This window comes from Heliangelus exortis, chromosome 4 (assembly GCF_036169615.1).
Source record: "Heliangelus exortis chromosome 4, bHelExo1.hap1, whole genome shotgun sequence".
NCBI lineage: Eukaryota > Metazoa > Chordata > Aves > Apodiformes > Trochilidae > Heliangelus > Heliangelus exortis.
In genome coordinates this window covers 41,973,894-41,989,271 of record NC_092425.1, presented here as the reverse complement: position 1 = coordinate 41,989,271, position 15,378 = coordinate 41,973,894, and the positions used below count along the sequence as shown (strand labels likewise).

General features: G+C 42.0%; 1 protein-coding gene and 1 long non-coding RNA gene across 51 annotated transcripts in view; one reads left to right on the top strand and one right to left on the bottom strand.

Annotated features, from left to right (window-relative positions):
• ANK2 (ankyrin 2) overlaps nt 1-15,378 on the bottom strand; it is a 301,049-nt gene that overhangs the window by 7,546 nt on the left and 278,125 nt on the right. For 22 of the 50 annotated variants that reach the window (XM_071744070.1, XM_071744078.1, XM_071744086.1 and 19 more), the window contains 6 exons: nt 7,683-13,385; nt 6,155-6,229; nt 4,920-5,051; nt 4,019-4,165; nt 2,586-2,862; nt 1,926-2,187 (listed from right to left, as the gene is read on the bottom strand). In XM_071744070.1, coding sequence (XP_071600171.1) covers nt 1,926-2,187; nt 2,586-2,862; nt 4,019-4,165; nt 4,920-5,051; nt 6,155-6,229; nt 7,683-13,385 — 6,596 coding nt within the window. Of the gene's footprint in view, nt 1-150; nt 244-1,925; nt 2,188-2,585; nt 2,863-4,018; nt 4,166-4,919; nt 5,052-6,154; nt 6,230-7,682; nt 13,386-15,378 lie in introns of all 50 variants that reach the window. The other 28 variants (XM_071744105.1, XM_071744106.1, XM_071744109.1 and 25 more) reach the window with 5 other exon arrangements.
• The window catches only part of LOC139796229 (uncharacterized), a 45,695-nt gene that overhangs the window by 10,491 nt on the left and 19,826 nt on the right, over nt 1-15,378 (top strand). The window lies entirely within an intron of this gene.

The window sequence follows — 15,378 nt, the reverse complement described above, 5'->3', positions numbered from 1 at the left end:
TTACTGCAGTCCTCCCCCCAGGAAAAGCTATTGGAATGGGTGTTACTCAGGAGCATTCCAGCTTCAGGTGCCACACCAAGGCAAGTGGTTGTCTCAGCAGCATGCCTTAGGTGGTACCTACCACAGCCTCACACAGTTCACACTCAGTACCTGGATAATCACCCGGCGACGAATGACCCTGGTGGTGACCATCTCATCTTCATCTGAGCTGGCCTCCAGCCCACCTAATTCCTTTGCTAGCTCCTAGTGGAAGCATGGAAGGAATGCTCTTTGGGACCAGCAGTACTTACAGGTTCTGGCTTGTTTTTGTCTAAAACCATCTTCACCCAGGGAAATATTTGCTTTTAGAATTCTGGCCTCTCACCTGACTTGAATCTGTGGAACACTGATGTGGGATGGGAGGCTTCGGCCCTCTTGACTATACCCAGGATGAATCTTTGTGGTGCTAATTCTGTGGGATGCTCTGGGTGGTTTTAATGCTTTTGAGGTTGCCAGGGACGAGCCTGAAATTTGTGTCAGGCTGTTGTTGCAGGTGGACTGGGAGGTGTTACTAACACCAGCTCAGGAATTCATACATGTTGCTTGTGGTTTCTGTATTAATTACAGAGAAATAATTGTACTGTGTCTTGGGAAGTATACAATGCAGCATGTAGACTGTAGGACTAAGCTGTTAACTAGAGGACAGTGTGTCAACAGCCTTGGCACTGGGAAGATCAAGATAAATTACTAACAAGTGTTGAAATTCTCTCTCCTGCATAGGGAGGAAATATAAATTTACTAAAGATGTCAGTAGGTGAAGAAAAGCTGAAAAGAACTACTTGGAAAATACCGACACTACAAAATCATAAATGGAACAATAAATATGGGGCTATGTTTCATTTTGGTGATGCTGGTGGCTGTTGTTTTACTTCACTGAGAAACTGGAAGGAAGAAGTACAGTTATCTTTGAGGGCAGCCTTTCCTGCAGCAGCCATTGCTCTGACTCCTACTCTAGCTAATCTGTCAGCATCTGAGTTACCCACACATTTGATATTCAGCCTTTTCCAGAGCTCCAAAACTCTTCATTCCACAGGTAGTACATTTGGCAACACAAACAGCAAAGGAAGCAGAGAATGTCAAAACAAGAAATAATTTCTGCTGAAGTAGAACTGAGTGTTCTCTTCTCAGACTTCACTGATACAACGGATTTCCTGCCCAATTACACCTTCTCCTTTTCTTCCACTTAAAGAGGCACAGAAAACTGTTTATTCTTTAATGTTTACCTGTCAAGTGATTTGAATGCCCCCCTAAGAGCCATATTGTTGCTTTTGTTCACTGTCTCTTGATGTCCTCCCCTCTCCAAACTGCAACAGGGTTACTTTGTCTTACACAACCAGTGACCTACCTCAGACTGTTTGTTCTTCTCTCCCATCTCCATTTCCTCTTTCTGCCTGCATGCTACATAAACACCATTCCTGAGGTTTTTTTCTTCCACTACAACCTTAGTATTCTGCAATGTACATCCTGCTGCCTGCATCTCACTCAGTTTGCAGTATTTTGTATGTTGTTCTTCGTGGTGCTCTGGGCCAGCCCTGCCTTTCTTCATGAGCTTTTCCTGTTATTATTCAGCCTTTCACTACATCTGTTTGTCAGCTGACACTTGTACATGGTTTGTTTCTGCACCTGTCCTTTACACTACTCTGTACCAAGTAAGGGCAGCAGAACCAGGATGACAGCCTGGGCTTCAGGATCTGGGCTTTGCTTCAGCTTTGAAAACCTTTGTACAACTGACTCCAGGCCCTTATAACCACAGAGGAAAGGTGAAAAGACTCAGTTGCAGATGGGGATTAATTAGGGTGATTAAGAATATTCTCCTCCCAACGAATGAGCAAGGTTTCAAACTTGGTCTCTTGTGTCAATGACATTGAAGCAAAGTTGTCATTTACCTTTTCTAAAGATTCTTCTTCATTGCCTCTTCCAAACTTTTCTGTCTGCTCATCAGTTGACTCCACTATCACTAGACTGGTTCTCCTTGGAGAGAAGTCACTCTGGTGGAGTTGGGGGTCCTCAGGCTCTTGGATGATGGGAGAGTCACCTCTCTGAGCAGATGATGGGGGCTGTGGGGATGGTTTTTCTCTCTCTTCTTTCACTCCACTTACATGTGCAGATTTTTCACTTGCTGCTTTTCCAGTTCCTGAAGTTGTGACACTGTGAATTACAGGTTCAAGAGAAGTTACTACCATGCAATGCTTTCCAGTGTCCATAAATGGAACATCAGGCACTGATCAAATATTTGTATGTCAATATATGTATATTTATATACATACAAATATATGTATTTTTGCTACAACCTAGCAAGTCAAAAAATAAATAATTGAGAGTCCTTGACAGTAACTACAGTCTAGAAATCCCTCTGATATTCCTGACCCAAGAAAATCTCCAAATGGTTGCCCAAACATTGCACCCAATTTTGTAAAACTTGTTCTTTGTAAAGGATTTCTGTAAGTTTTGCTGTCACTTGTGCTCTCACAAATCTACACATTGCCTCTTATTTTGGGGGGAAAGAGAGTGGATTACTAAGTACTTCCTGGTCTTTTGACACTTACAAATATTCATGCTGAGAAGCAGATGTTCTTTCTGGCACCTCTTGGGGTTTCCCTGAGAATTCAGCTTCTTGTTCCTTGTGTGCTTGTCTCAGGAGCTCAGCCATCGACACGTCAGCCTCACTCCTGGGAGTACTGTCCTGAAAAGGAGAATAACTGACAGACACATCTTCCTCAGAGACAATGGGAGGCTGTTCAGTTGGCTCACTGTCTTTAGATATCCTGTGTTGTTCCTGCTTGTGTCTTGAGCTGTACAGTTCCTCTTGCAGTACAGAAAACCCTTTAAAAAACAGAGAGATAAAAAATGTCATTACAGGTCTGACTAGAATGCAGGCTGCCCTTCTCATTCTCCATGTGCATTTAAAATCCCTGGATGGAACACTTTGCCTGAGATTTTTAGACACCTTGATTGGGGAGGACATAACCTCTCTGAGCAACTGAAGGAACACCAGATTGCCACTGTTGCCAAATCATGAATCTGGATGGTAACAGAAGGTAAAATTTACTTAGAAATTTACCAGGAGTAATCAATCTTGAAACCTTCAAAGTATGAAAGAAGACTCACAACAGTTTTGGTTTTTTTCCCAGCAGACTATAATAGGATTTAGTGACTTTTCCCCCCTCTATCCATTATTTACCTGCATATGGAAAAATAGCTAAAGTATGGACAAAGTAATTCATACAGGATGAGGTGGAAGAACAAGCTAATATATGTGCTTTAACAGACACCCACCCCATCATCTCAAAGCAAGGGCTCTCATTCTGCAAAAAGGGTAAAATAATGTGCATTTCTGCTCCACAGGCTACAAGTCACAAGCTTGGGCTTTTGTTTTTCCTTAGTAGACACCTTGATTAGGAACCAACTCAGCTGTGAGGAATAGCCTGGGGAGAAACAACTACTTGTACTGAACTAGAGCTAGACTTGGAGGTTGGCATTATCAGACTAATTGGTGGTGATACCAGAATGCTAATTACAGCAATCAGTCTTCTATTCCTTCATTCTCTCAAAGTTGGAACACCTGCAGTTAATACTTCACCAAGATACTGGTGCAATACTAGGGGTGTAAAATCACCTCTTCCAAAAGAGAATATTATTTTCCATAATTTGGAGGTGTTTCTTCAGTTAACAACTAGTTGATCTAATCTATTGAAACTTTAAACTTAATCTAACAGCATCACAGCAGAATCACAGTATCCTGGACACTCAAATCCAAAGCTTTTTCCAAAGCATGGAGTAGTTTTCCTTTTACAAATCTTGGTCAAATCCCAATGCAACCATCTTAACTTTTATGAAATTATTATGAGCTAAGGCAGAGATCATCTACCTGGTGCCACAGTGAGGTGTCAAGCCTGCACTCATCCAAATGAAGATGAGGCAATTATCCCAGATTATCCCAGGCAAACCTTTTGTCAGGGAAGCTGTTGGGCCCTTTTACCTTCACTGTGGTCCAGTCCTATTGTCTGTTCGATTTCCGCGTAGGTGCGGGTGCCGTGGGCCTGCAGGGAGTCGATGCCACTGGTCTCCATCAGGTGCACAATATCCATCCGGTTGATTTTGGTGAGGCATTGGGTAAGGTTTGTATCTGGGGCATTAGAACAACACCAGGGAGCTGAGGTACCAGTTTCACATGCTCTTTTTCCCTTCTCTTTTCCACACGAAGGGCTTATACGGCCCACTGAGCAGTCTAATGTCATATATAAAATGCAGGTACATTTAGAAGCATTTTTAGGTAAAATCCAATATTAGCTGAAGGCCTGCCTGTAAAAATCACCACTCTATTTTGTTTTTTTTCTTTTTTCTTTACCAATTTGTTTAGCTTTCCCCAACATTTTTCAGTTTAGGAAAAAGAGGCCTCAGTGGGTTTCCACTCTTTCTTTGCTGAACAAGATTAAACTATTTTGACAGGACAACTGAAAGAGAGGAGATTTAGGTCAGATATTAGGAGGAAATTTTTCACCATGAGGGTAGTAAGACACTGGCCCAGGTTGCCCAAGGAAGCTGTGGCTGCCCCATCCCTGGCAGTGTTCAAGTCCAGGTTGGATGGGGCTTGGAGCAACCTGGGCTGGTGGGAGGTGTCCCTGCCCATGCAGGGGGTTGGGACTAGGTGAGCTTTAAGGTCCCTTCCAACCCAAACCATTCTGGGATTCTGTTTATTCTGAGAATCCTACGAGCTGCCATGTTATACAGAGAAACTTTAAAACATTAAGTGCCCTCTATAGCCAGTATTTCTATGGCCTCAGTTTTACCCAGTTTTCTTTTTCTGCTTATAGCACACATCTGTCACCTCAGCTAGCAAACTGGAGACAGTGCCAGTACAACTATAGCTGCAAACAAACCTGTTGCATGTTTCCCATCCCTTTCAAGCCAGTATTTGAGGAGTGCATGGCTCTGGTCTTGAAGTGAATTAGGATTTTCAATTCGGATCTGGTGAATTTGCTCTTCTGTGAAATCCAGTTCTCTTGCTAGCTCTGAAAAGAGAAATCCATCTCTATAAAGATGGCTGTTTAGTTTTCCCTGCCTTTCATACATTTTACAGCTGTCAGCACAGAGTGGGCTAAAAACGTTTCTGAAACCAAATTCTTCTTGCTTCTGTGTACCTGGTGTTATATTTAGGGACACTGTGAAACAGTAAGTTGAAAGACAAGAAAGGCCTAGAAGTGATGGGTCTGTGTGAGCTTTTATTTTTTGTGTCTACCATTCCTAGTTCTGAGATACAACACTACTGACAAAATTTAGCAGTGATGAGCTATCAAAGAGAATGCAGATGCAGAAATGTCACATAAGAAGGTAAAACCATTTCTATCCACAGAGCACCATGCTCAGCAGACTCTATTCTATGAAATGCTGAATCTTTCAGAAGCTTTTATCAAAATCTGGTAGAAGAATTAATTTTAAGTAATGGCATTCTGTAGGGCTAGATGAAGGCATGATACTACTGCTCCCCTGGACTTGTTTCATTTAAAGAAAAAAATATCTGGAAATAACAGCTTAAAACCAAAATGTGGAAATGTCAAACTAGGAGTAACTGATGCCTGTCTGATGTGGTACAGGCCTACTGTTGTTCTCTGGTGTACAACTCTTCTTTAACTCCTAGAGCCCTGCTTATTTTCAGGAGTGTGGTGCTGCTCTAGGGTTAGACAGAAAAAAAGCCTAGACCTGACTGAAATTATTTGCAGCAGGTTTTTCTTGTTGGATCGTGCAGTTTGACACAGCACTGAGATTTCTGTGCAACTCTTTTTGTTTGTAAACACTTGTGAGCTGATGTTGAGTGACTGCCATCTGCATTTCATTCTGTGTTACTTTCACTTGTCCCTGGTACTGTTAACAATGTTAACTGCCTCAGATCTGTTAAGTCCACAATATTAAAGTGATTGTTACAAACAGGTCCCTTTTTATCCCCTTTTCCTCAGCCCAGTTCTGTAGGAAAGAAGCTGTTATCCCTTATCCCTAGAGTGTCCTTGCAGCTCGGGCAAAATACCTTTAGAAAATCAGGAAATCACCTGAAAAAAAGATTAATAAAGTGAGGAGTGCTCCCCTCCTTTCTCTTCAGAGTAGGAGAGGTGCATTTTACCTGTCCAGCTGAATCCAAGGTGATCAGCAATGTGTGCCAGCCTTTCCTCTGTCCTTTCCCGATCATCCTGTTGATCTACAGGTCAAAGAGAGCCACAAGTTGCCATTTACAAGTTCAAACCCCTTCTCACAGGTGACATAGCCCAAGAAGAAAGGAAAGTGCTTCTTTTTTCTAACTGCTGTCATCTAACTGTAGGCAGGCTGTTACAGCTGGGTACCTACAGTGAGGACTGTAAAGCCCCAGGTTAAATATATATATATATTAAAGCTTGATTTTTCAAAAAGCACAAGACTAGCTACATTTTCCATTTGAAAATCAAATTGTGATTGTGAAAATCAAATTTCCATTTTCACATCAAAATCTAAGCAAGGACCAAAGTGCCTACTGAGCCTATTTTAGCCAAGCATTTTATTCTAAAGCTTCATTCTCCCAATGAACTTAATTTTAACTGACTTCAACTAAGTCAAGAGCCATAATTTTCCATGCCTTCTTAGTAAATGCCAAGGTTGAGGAAAAAAACTGATCTGGACTGATGCTTCTAATTACATTCTTTCTGCTGGAGGGAAAGTTTCATTCAAAGAGTCAAGATGGCACTTCAGATTATGGTTTGTATTTGAGATGCTTTGACCCTTTCAGCTGGGGAGTGACATAAAATACTTACAATGAAGGCAAGGAAAAATCAGATGTTCATTGGCCAGTCTTTGTTTATTTTGGGTAACAGTGAGACTGACTGTTCCTCCCATCCCATCCCCAGAGCAAATTTGAGGATGGCAGAATTTGAGTTTTGATTTTCCCTGAAGACACACGTGGATTGTGATATCTCAGCTTCAGAAAATTCCTTAGGCTTAATGATACATGCACGTTTCCTTTTAGCTACTGGATTGCCACCAGGGCTACTCAGTAGTGGTGCACAAGTGGCTGAGAGGAAAACCAAACACCAGAAAACTTGCACTAAAGTTACCGTGGCACAGAATTTTCTTGAGATGCAGATGGTCAAAAAAAAAAAAAAAAAAAAAAGAAGGAACATGAAAACCTTTTTTGTTTAAAACTTCTGCAGATTTCTTTGTGTAACAACTCAAAAGAAAATTAATTTGCCTGTCTCTGTTTCAGTCAATGCCCAAGTATTTCATTATTAGTAACAATTAGTAGTTAAGAACAGGGCCAGGGAAAGCCAAAAGCCAAAAGGAACTGCACAGTTAGTTTAATGGTAAAACAATACATATTTTTAGAAGCATTTTTGTTTAAATTAAGGCAACACTTCCAGTAAGCATTCATGGTTTGCAATCTTGAGATTGTTTCACAGACAAGAAAAATACAGAAACAACAACAACAACAAAAAAAAAAACCAAACACAGCTCACAGGGGAAAGAAAAATACACAACTAACCACCAAAAGCTTGAAAGAAAATGCCACTCACATTAGAGTCTACAAACATACATACACACACACACCCCAAAGAAAACAAAAAAACCAAAAAGTTTAATTCATGACATGCGTCGCACAGGGAATCCCAGTCGTTGGCAAATACCTTCAGCATGGTCATGGACATTTTCATCAGGGATACGTTCAATCTGAGTCTCTACAGACTCATCCCAAATGGGTCTGGTGTCAAAGATGTCTTCAGGAACTGACTGCTGGGTCTCACTGGATGGCACATTTTCAATTACTGAAACTTCTAGGGCGCTACTGCTTTCATCATCTGAAACTAATTCTTGTTCTCTCTCTGACTGCGTGAGTCTCTCCACTAATTTAGAAGCTTCATCACTAATTTCTTCAAAGAACTCTATGGAGTTTTTGTAAAGGTCAAAAAACTGTTCCTTACTTTCTTTTGTGGGACTAAAAGCACCGCGGGAGGCTGCGGTGCTTCTGCTTTTAACTGGCAACCGCGATGATGAAAATACCTTGGGTCTTGCTGTTGCTGCCTCATCTGAGTCTAGCTCAACCTCCCTCTCCCTCTCCCTGCTCTCTGCTTCTGCCTCTGCATAACTCCTGGCTTTTAGCCAGCGTTTAGTCTTTGGCTCCACGGGAACGCTCGCATCAGATTCGGATTTACTTCGGCTCTCTTGTTTCATAGGTAGCGTGGTGGTCGTGTCAAGAGCTTTGGGTGACTCTAGCCTGGGGACAGATGTGTCTGTGTACACGTATTGTTCTTCAGCTTTTTGGGAAGCTGTTTTGACAGGAATCTTAGACTTTGGTTTTGCTTGGTCATCTTTTCCTTCACCCTGCAAACTCTCTGGGAAGTCGTCTGTGGAAAAGCTCTCGTCCTCTGACTGCTGCGTGGGTTGTGATGCAGGAGCAGCCGTTCTCACAGGAATTTTGGATTTGCTTTCACAAGAAGGCACTCTCTCCATTAGAGCAGTAGGGATTTCGATCACAGATCTCTGTTCCTCTGGTGAAGAGTCTGGGGACTCCTCGCCCTGATCAAAACAAACTGACCTGGTGATTTTGGAAAAATCTAATTCATCTTCTACTACGGACTGCTCAGGAGAGGTTGGGCAAGGCACCTGACTGCTGTCAACTGTGTCAGTCTCCATTCTGGAGAAGGGCTCAGCTTCAGAGGCAGCAGTTTCTTTCTTTGGTGATTTTGAAGAAGCTGAAATACCCATTTTAATTGGAATTCGGGATTTAAGATCTGCTTTTGTGGTGCCTGTGCTGACACCTTCACCCTCCATTTCATCTGATACATCACCAGACTCGGATGCTGGGGGTGAACAATTCAGTGTATCGTCTGTTTGCATATCTAAGTCCTCTGATTCTGAAGGTGTAAATGGATCCAGTGAACTCTTCAGCTGAGAAGGTTCCTCCTCTGCTGCTTCTTTCACTTTTTCAGATAAGGAAACCTCTTCCTGAGACTGCTCCCCCACTTGGAAGAAGTGAAAGCTTTCATCTGGGTAGCTCCTTTTGGTCATGTCAATGGCCCCACTTCTAGTCATTTCAAACAACTTTCCTTCCTGAAAAAGAAAAGGATTTTGTTCACTAAGTGGTGTCCCTTCTTCAGTGGGTGTTCTGGCTGGTGTAGTATCAGGGGTCGTGCCTTGTGACCGCCTGTCTACCATCAACCCAAATATCTTTTGTTCCTCCTCTTTCACCCGAGCTTCAAAAGCTTCATCATCTTCACGTATTTCGCTCCACATGTCAGAATCCACATCAGTTTTAGTGATGACAACTTGACTGATGAGGTTCTCTGTTTCATCTCTTATATCCTCCTCAAGGGCAGATTCAGCTAATTTTGTGGAATCTGATGCTGAAGACCCTTGTGACTTTTTCTGAAACGCATCCTCTGGATTTGGCTCTATTTCCATATATACTTCCTCTGAAGAGTGATATTCACTGCTAAGGAAAGCTGCACCGGTCTGATCTTTTCCTTCTGCAACAGAATAGTTTTCCCTAGAATGCAAACCTCTTCCTGACCCTACCATATTTTCAGAGTCAGTAAAGAAATGTTCGGAAGACACATTTTCATAAGGGCTTACTATATAAGGAACACCACTTTCAGCAGCATCTGCTACACAACTCTCAAGTGCCACTGTTTCAGTGGTAAGGGATGAGTACTCTGGGAAGGGTTCCTCAGCAGGAATCTCTCTCTGAGATGTTTCAAAATCTGAATCTGCTTTTCCCAAATCAGGGGCATCATCTTCAGCCAGTTTGCTGTCTTGTGGTACAGAGTACTCCGTGGTACTGTGTCCACCACAAGAACTATCACCTGCTGTCTCAGACACAGCTCCTGTCGTGCTGAGCTCTGTGTGTGCTAACAGCTCAGTGGTTTTGACATCTTTTTCAGCAGGATCAGCCTGAGTTAGTAAAGGCTCAACAGGAACTTCTTTTTGAGATCTGTCACCTCTGGAACCACACAGTGCACCCCCAGGTTGTGTGACTGAGGCACTGGGACTAACTGTCTCACAGCCATCTGGACCATGACATTTTGATTCTGCTGACACACAACCATCAGAATGACAAGTGCCTGATTCTCCTGTGGAAGCCTTACAGCTGCCCCCAAGGACAGGGAGCTCCTTTTTGTCATCTTCTGTTGGCTCATCCTGTTCTGCTTTAACTGCACCTGTGCTGAAAGAGCATTGTTTGGAATCAATGGGTTGGAAACCTGCTTCATCAGGGCTAGAACCAGAGTCAATACTGGATGGGAATGGTGAGGGTGGCTGCACTCGGATCACAGGATCCATTAAGAGGCCTGAGTCAGCTTCTTTTTTGAGCTGAGTCAACTCTGGCTCACTCTCTGAAGAGGAAGAACTTTTTCTAGATTCAGCTGCAGACATCACCACTGTAGGCATCTCTTTTGCTTTTACAGTGGTTGGCTGTGGTTCTTCAGCTTCACGTGCAGCTTCTGGAGTAGCAGCTGCAGAAGGCTCATCTTGCTTACAATCCTTTTTGTAATCTCTCTTCTGTTTTGCTTCTTGCTCTAACTCATCAAACATTTTGATTTTGGTCACCATTTTAAACATCTCCTCTTCCGGGGTGAATCTCTTCTTTGGTTCACTTTCTGAGTCATCCTCTGGTTCCTCACTGACTTCAGGGATCGCCGCCGCCTTCGGTATGTTCGACAGCACATGTGAGTCTGCTGTTTTAGGTGTGATTTCATAGCTAATTTCTTCAGAACTAGGAGTTTCAGGTGAAAGAGGACTTTTCCCTGAACTCTCCACAAGGGATGTTTGCTCTAGACTGTCATCATCAGCACTCCCCTCTGGGTCACGGAGAATCCTGGAACGCACCGATGCCAGCTCTGGGCAGGTTTCTCCTTTGCTAGGAGCAGGCTGCAGAGGGCCCTGCCCAAAGGCCCCAGCCTTGGCTGGTTGCTCTACAGGGCTGCTTTCCAGGGAATCACGGCAGGGAGACTCCTTCATGGGACTGGGCTCCAAAGAATCAGGTGTTTTGTGTGACGAGTTATCTTCTAGCACTGGGCTTGCTTCCAGGGAGTCTTTATGACTTATAGCCAAAGAGTCATCTGCAACTGGGCTACAGCTTTCACTATCATGGCTAGCAAGTGCAAGTTCCAATTTCTGGGGACTTCTAACACGGTGTTCACAGGTTATATCTTTTTCTTTCTCTAAAGCAGTGTCATGTGTTTCAGAAGACTGAGATAAATGTGCAGTGGTTTTGGATTCTTTATCCCTGCTAACATCTTTCACAATGGAAGCTGAGCTACTTTCTGTAACTTTATCAGCCTCTTCTTCAGAGGCTGTAGGTACCAGCTCTTCTGATACATGGTCAGAATGAGACTTGCTAGTCTCAGGAACAGCATCTAGCTGTCTTTCAGTAATACCTTTTTCATCTTCCTTCGCAGAGAGTTCCTTTGGAGAACATGTTTCTGCTGTTGTGGGTGCTCTGGCTGCTCCTTTAGCTTCTTCCATTTGCCCATCAGATTTCTTTGGTGAGAAGGAAAGGCTTTCAGGGCTTGTTTCTGGAGTCTCTGCCAGACCCTCGTGCTTGTAGCTTTCCTCAGAGCTCATCTGAGGGGTTCCATCAAGTATACTACCTGGAGAATCAGCCACACCTTCATGTTTCAGACTTTCTGAGCTCCCCTCAAAAGGAGCACTTTGCAGAGAGAGAGCAGGAAGGAATCCATCTTTCACATAATCTGTGGGAAAAGCAACACTGAAAGGACTGGTCAGTACTTGCTCCGGGTTAAGCTCTCCCTCCTCTGTCACTGAAAGGTGTCGGAACTGTTGATATTTGTCATTATCCTCCAGTTCTTCTTTAATGACATCAGAAAAGTCTGTGGAGGTTTTTCTGTCAGGGCTGATCTGGAAGTCAGTCTCTCCTTGGTCATCAGAAGTCCTGCCCTTCACAAGTGCTGCATCTTTAGCACTTTCCTCAACAACCACTGGAGGAGGAGGTTCGGTTGTTTTTTTGCCTTTCTGCTCTTTTACCTGGTCTTTACCTGGAGCTTTCTTGGTAATTTCAACAGTAGAAATTTGCGTTTTTCCTTTTTTTGTTTGTGGCTCTTTCTCTGCTTTTAATACCGTGCTTGGTTTGTCCTTTGGTTTGTCTGTCTTGTGGCTTGGTGGTCGCCTCGTTTCACTTTGGGAAGGAACTGTTTTTCTCCGGGCTGTTTCCTTCTCAGGGACCTGTTGCTTCTGTTTGACAGATTTGTGCTCAAAAAGTCCAGAGATATTCTTGGATGGATCTTGACCTGACTGGAAGGCTTTCATCAGCTCACGAACTGACATGGTCTCTTCGAGTCTTTCAGTTTTAGAAGAAGGTGAAACAGGTGGTTGTGCTTTGTGTGCTACTGGTTTTTTGGCTTGTACTGGTTTTTTGGGAGCCTTTTCAGCAGTGCTTTCTTTTGCTTGAATTCTGACAGGTAGTTTTGACCGTATTTTTTGTTCATCTTCCACTCGTTTCTGAAGAGCTTTAACTTTATCTTTTATTGAGCCAATAGGAGTTTCCTCTATAACGGGGGACACAGCTTTAGCCTCAGGAGCAGCTGTCACTGTTAAGCCAGGTTCCTCACCTAGTGACAAGTCTGAAGCCACCTTCGTTTGTCCTCGTTGCTGTTCACTGCTGGGCACTTTGCTTTCCTTTTGCTTTTGCTTGTCTCTTAGTTTTGTCCTAACTGGCTTTTTAATTTCTAGGGTTGGTTTGTGTTGCTCCTGCTGACGTTTCTGTCCTTTTTCAGTATCCCGGCTTACTACCACAGCTTCAAATCTCTCTTGCACTATGTCTTCTTGTAAGGCTTGTGGTTGGACCTCATAAAGAGAAACACAGGTTTTTAAATCCTCTGCAAGGTAATCTACCATTCCTGTCATGTCTGCCTTCTCCATTTTTTTTGTCCCTTTGTCCACCCTGACCTCTACACAGGCAGGTTCAGTGACTTCCAAAGGAGCATTCCTTTTGGCCTCTTCAATTTCTTCATCACTGACAATGACCCATTCTTCTTCGATGGGTTCTTGTTTGGAAAGGGACCTCTGCAAAACATGTTCTTCTCTGGTATAGGACCCACCTCTCAGAATTTCATTTACTTTTTCTAAGTCTTCTTTCACTCTTTCAACTATTTCAAAAGGCTCTCCTGGCTCTTCTTCAGCAGGTTTTTCAAGCTCTTTGACTTTAATGGAGCCTGATTTATCGGAAGGGTCAGTTGTCAAGATGGCAGTCATCTTGATCAAATCTTGTTTCATCTCAGAAACTTCAGACAACAGGTCTGGACTGGCTAGTACAGGGACTTCATTAACCAGATGGCTTTTCAGGATAGATGTTTCTGTAGATTCTGTCTCGTCATCTTTGATGCGAACGAAAAACATTGAAAGTAAAATGGAAATCAAAGATAGAGATTGGAAAATGTAATCAGGACTGAAAATGACAGTCTTTGGTTGCAGTGGTCAACAAAAAAATGAGCCGGGAATGGTGGATCCACAAGATCTGAGGGTACAAGAGCAAAGCAAAGCTAACAGGAGGGGGAGGGCAGAAAAAAAATAAATAAAAAAAAAAAAAAAAAAAAGGGGGAAAAAAAAAAAAAAAACCAAAAAACAAAACTGAAAAGGAAAATGGCAGGAAATAACTTGCTTAACTTTATCAGTATAGCACAACCACACATACATTGTCGAAGCTGTCACATACCAAATCAGGACACCACTAAAAAAAAAAAACCAAAACAACAACAACAAAATCTCAAATTAAAAACAGAAGAAACACAGTGAAGTTACACAAAGATAGGCATCTCAAGATTGTTCGGATGTTACAGATCAATGTTCAAATAAAAATAAACAAGAAAAAAAGGGGAAAGCATTAGAACTGATTGAAAGTCGATTTCCTCTAAGAGAAAGCCAGTGTTAGCAAACTGTCAGAATAACATTGGGTTAGCATTTTTTTTTTCTTTATGATCAAAATAAAAAGTTAAAAGTCATTCTGCAGTAATCTAAAATATGATCAAATATGTAGAGATCTGAATCAGCTGCAAACCGGCATTTCATCTAAGGGGATTTCACACCTAAACAATGAAACAAACATTCTTTTGTTTTAAGAGGCATGGTCCTTTCCTTGGAACATCCTCATTGACAACTAATGAATTGACTGAGGAAAGAGAAGACAGAGAAGAAAAGGAGAGATAATAAGAAAAAACTGTGAATCAACTTAGAAGTGATGTCAGAGGTTTAAAAAATGTAATGTATGGCAACCAAAAATCAGAGACAGTCACACTAGACACATACATACACTTCATGTAAGGCAAGTTATTTCCATGCAAAGCAAAGGTGTTGCAAATGCTGCTGTGTATATAGCTTTGGTTAAAAAACAAGAGCTATAGAAATTAATCATATAAATTAAAGATACATGAAAATATTTTAAAAGATACTGTGGTGAAATATTAGTCTAATCTGCAAATAAACAGTAAACTGGATGTGGATAATTCCCATTTCATTTGAAGTGCCTGCTGGGACACTTAATGTCAGGAAGTTGTACTGCAAAATGTTGAACAGAATGAAACATTGAAGGACTGAGGCTAATTATGAGCAGATTGTAATGATTAGGAACTGTGATTGTACTTTTTTCTTTTAGAGGCTGCACATCACCTAAAACTTGACACATTTCTCCACCCCAGTCTAAAAGTCAAAGTAGCAATGCAGTAAGGAGAACCTAAGCAATCCACCATTATCTGTATTTCTTGCCAAAAAATATCCACTTTGCTCCACTATTCTCATGTGTGTAACAAATGCTAAATGTTTGTGCTGTACATTAGTGACAACCAGACTGCAAAAAGAGAAAAATAAGAGAACTCCTGAACTGCCAGGAATGGTCAGTAACTGTCAGTAAGTGCAGGACAAGACACCCTGGTATCTTTTGCTGTGCTTTAGACAGAGTAAGTTACAGGGGAATTGATCTCCCATTTGATAATGCTGTTGTCTTTCCAATTAAATATGTCCATAGTACATCAAAAAGAAATAACCCTCAAAATCAGTGTAGAAAAATAGGCTTTTATTCCCAGTCATATTTCACCACAGTAAAGGGTGGGGAGGCGGGTGGGGAGGGTTAAACAGCCTGATTACTTTGGACAGTATCACTTTTTTTTTTTGCATGGTTTTATTTCATGAGTTTAAAATAATGCATTGGAGCATTAATTATGTTTTCATGAAAAGTGATACTGTCATTTATCTCAAATACGAGGCAACAATGTGTGTCAACAAATGGATAAAACAAAAAAGTGGAGGGATGAGCATTCATACAAGCAAAATAGCAATAGCAGGATCACTAGGGATGTCAAAGGAAAGTAAATGCTT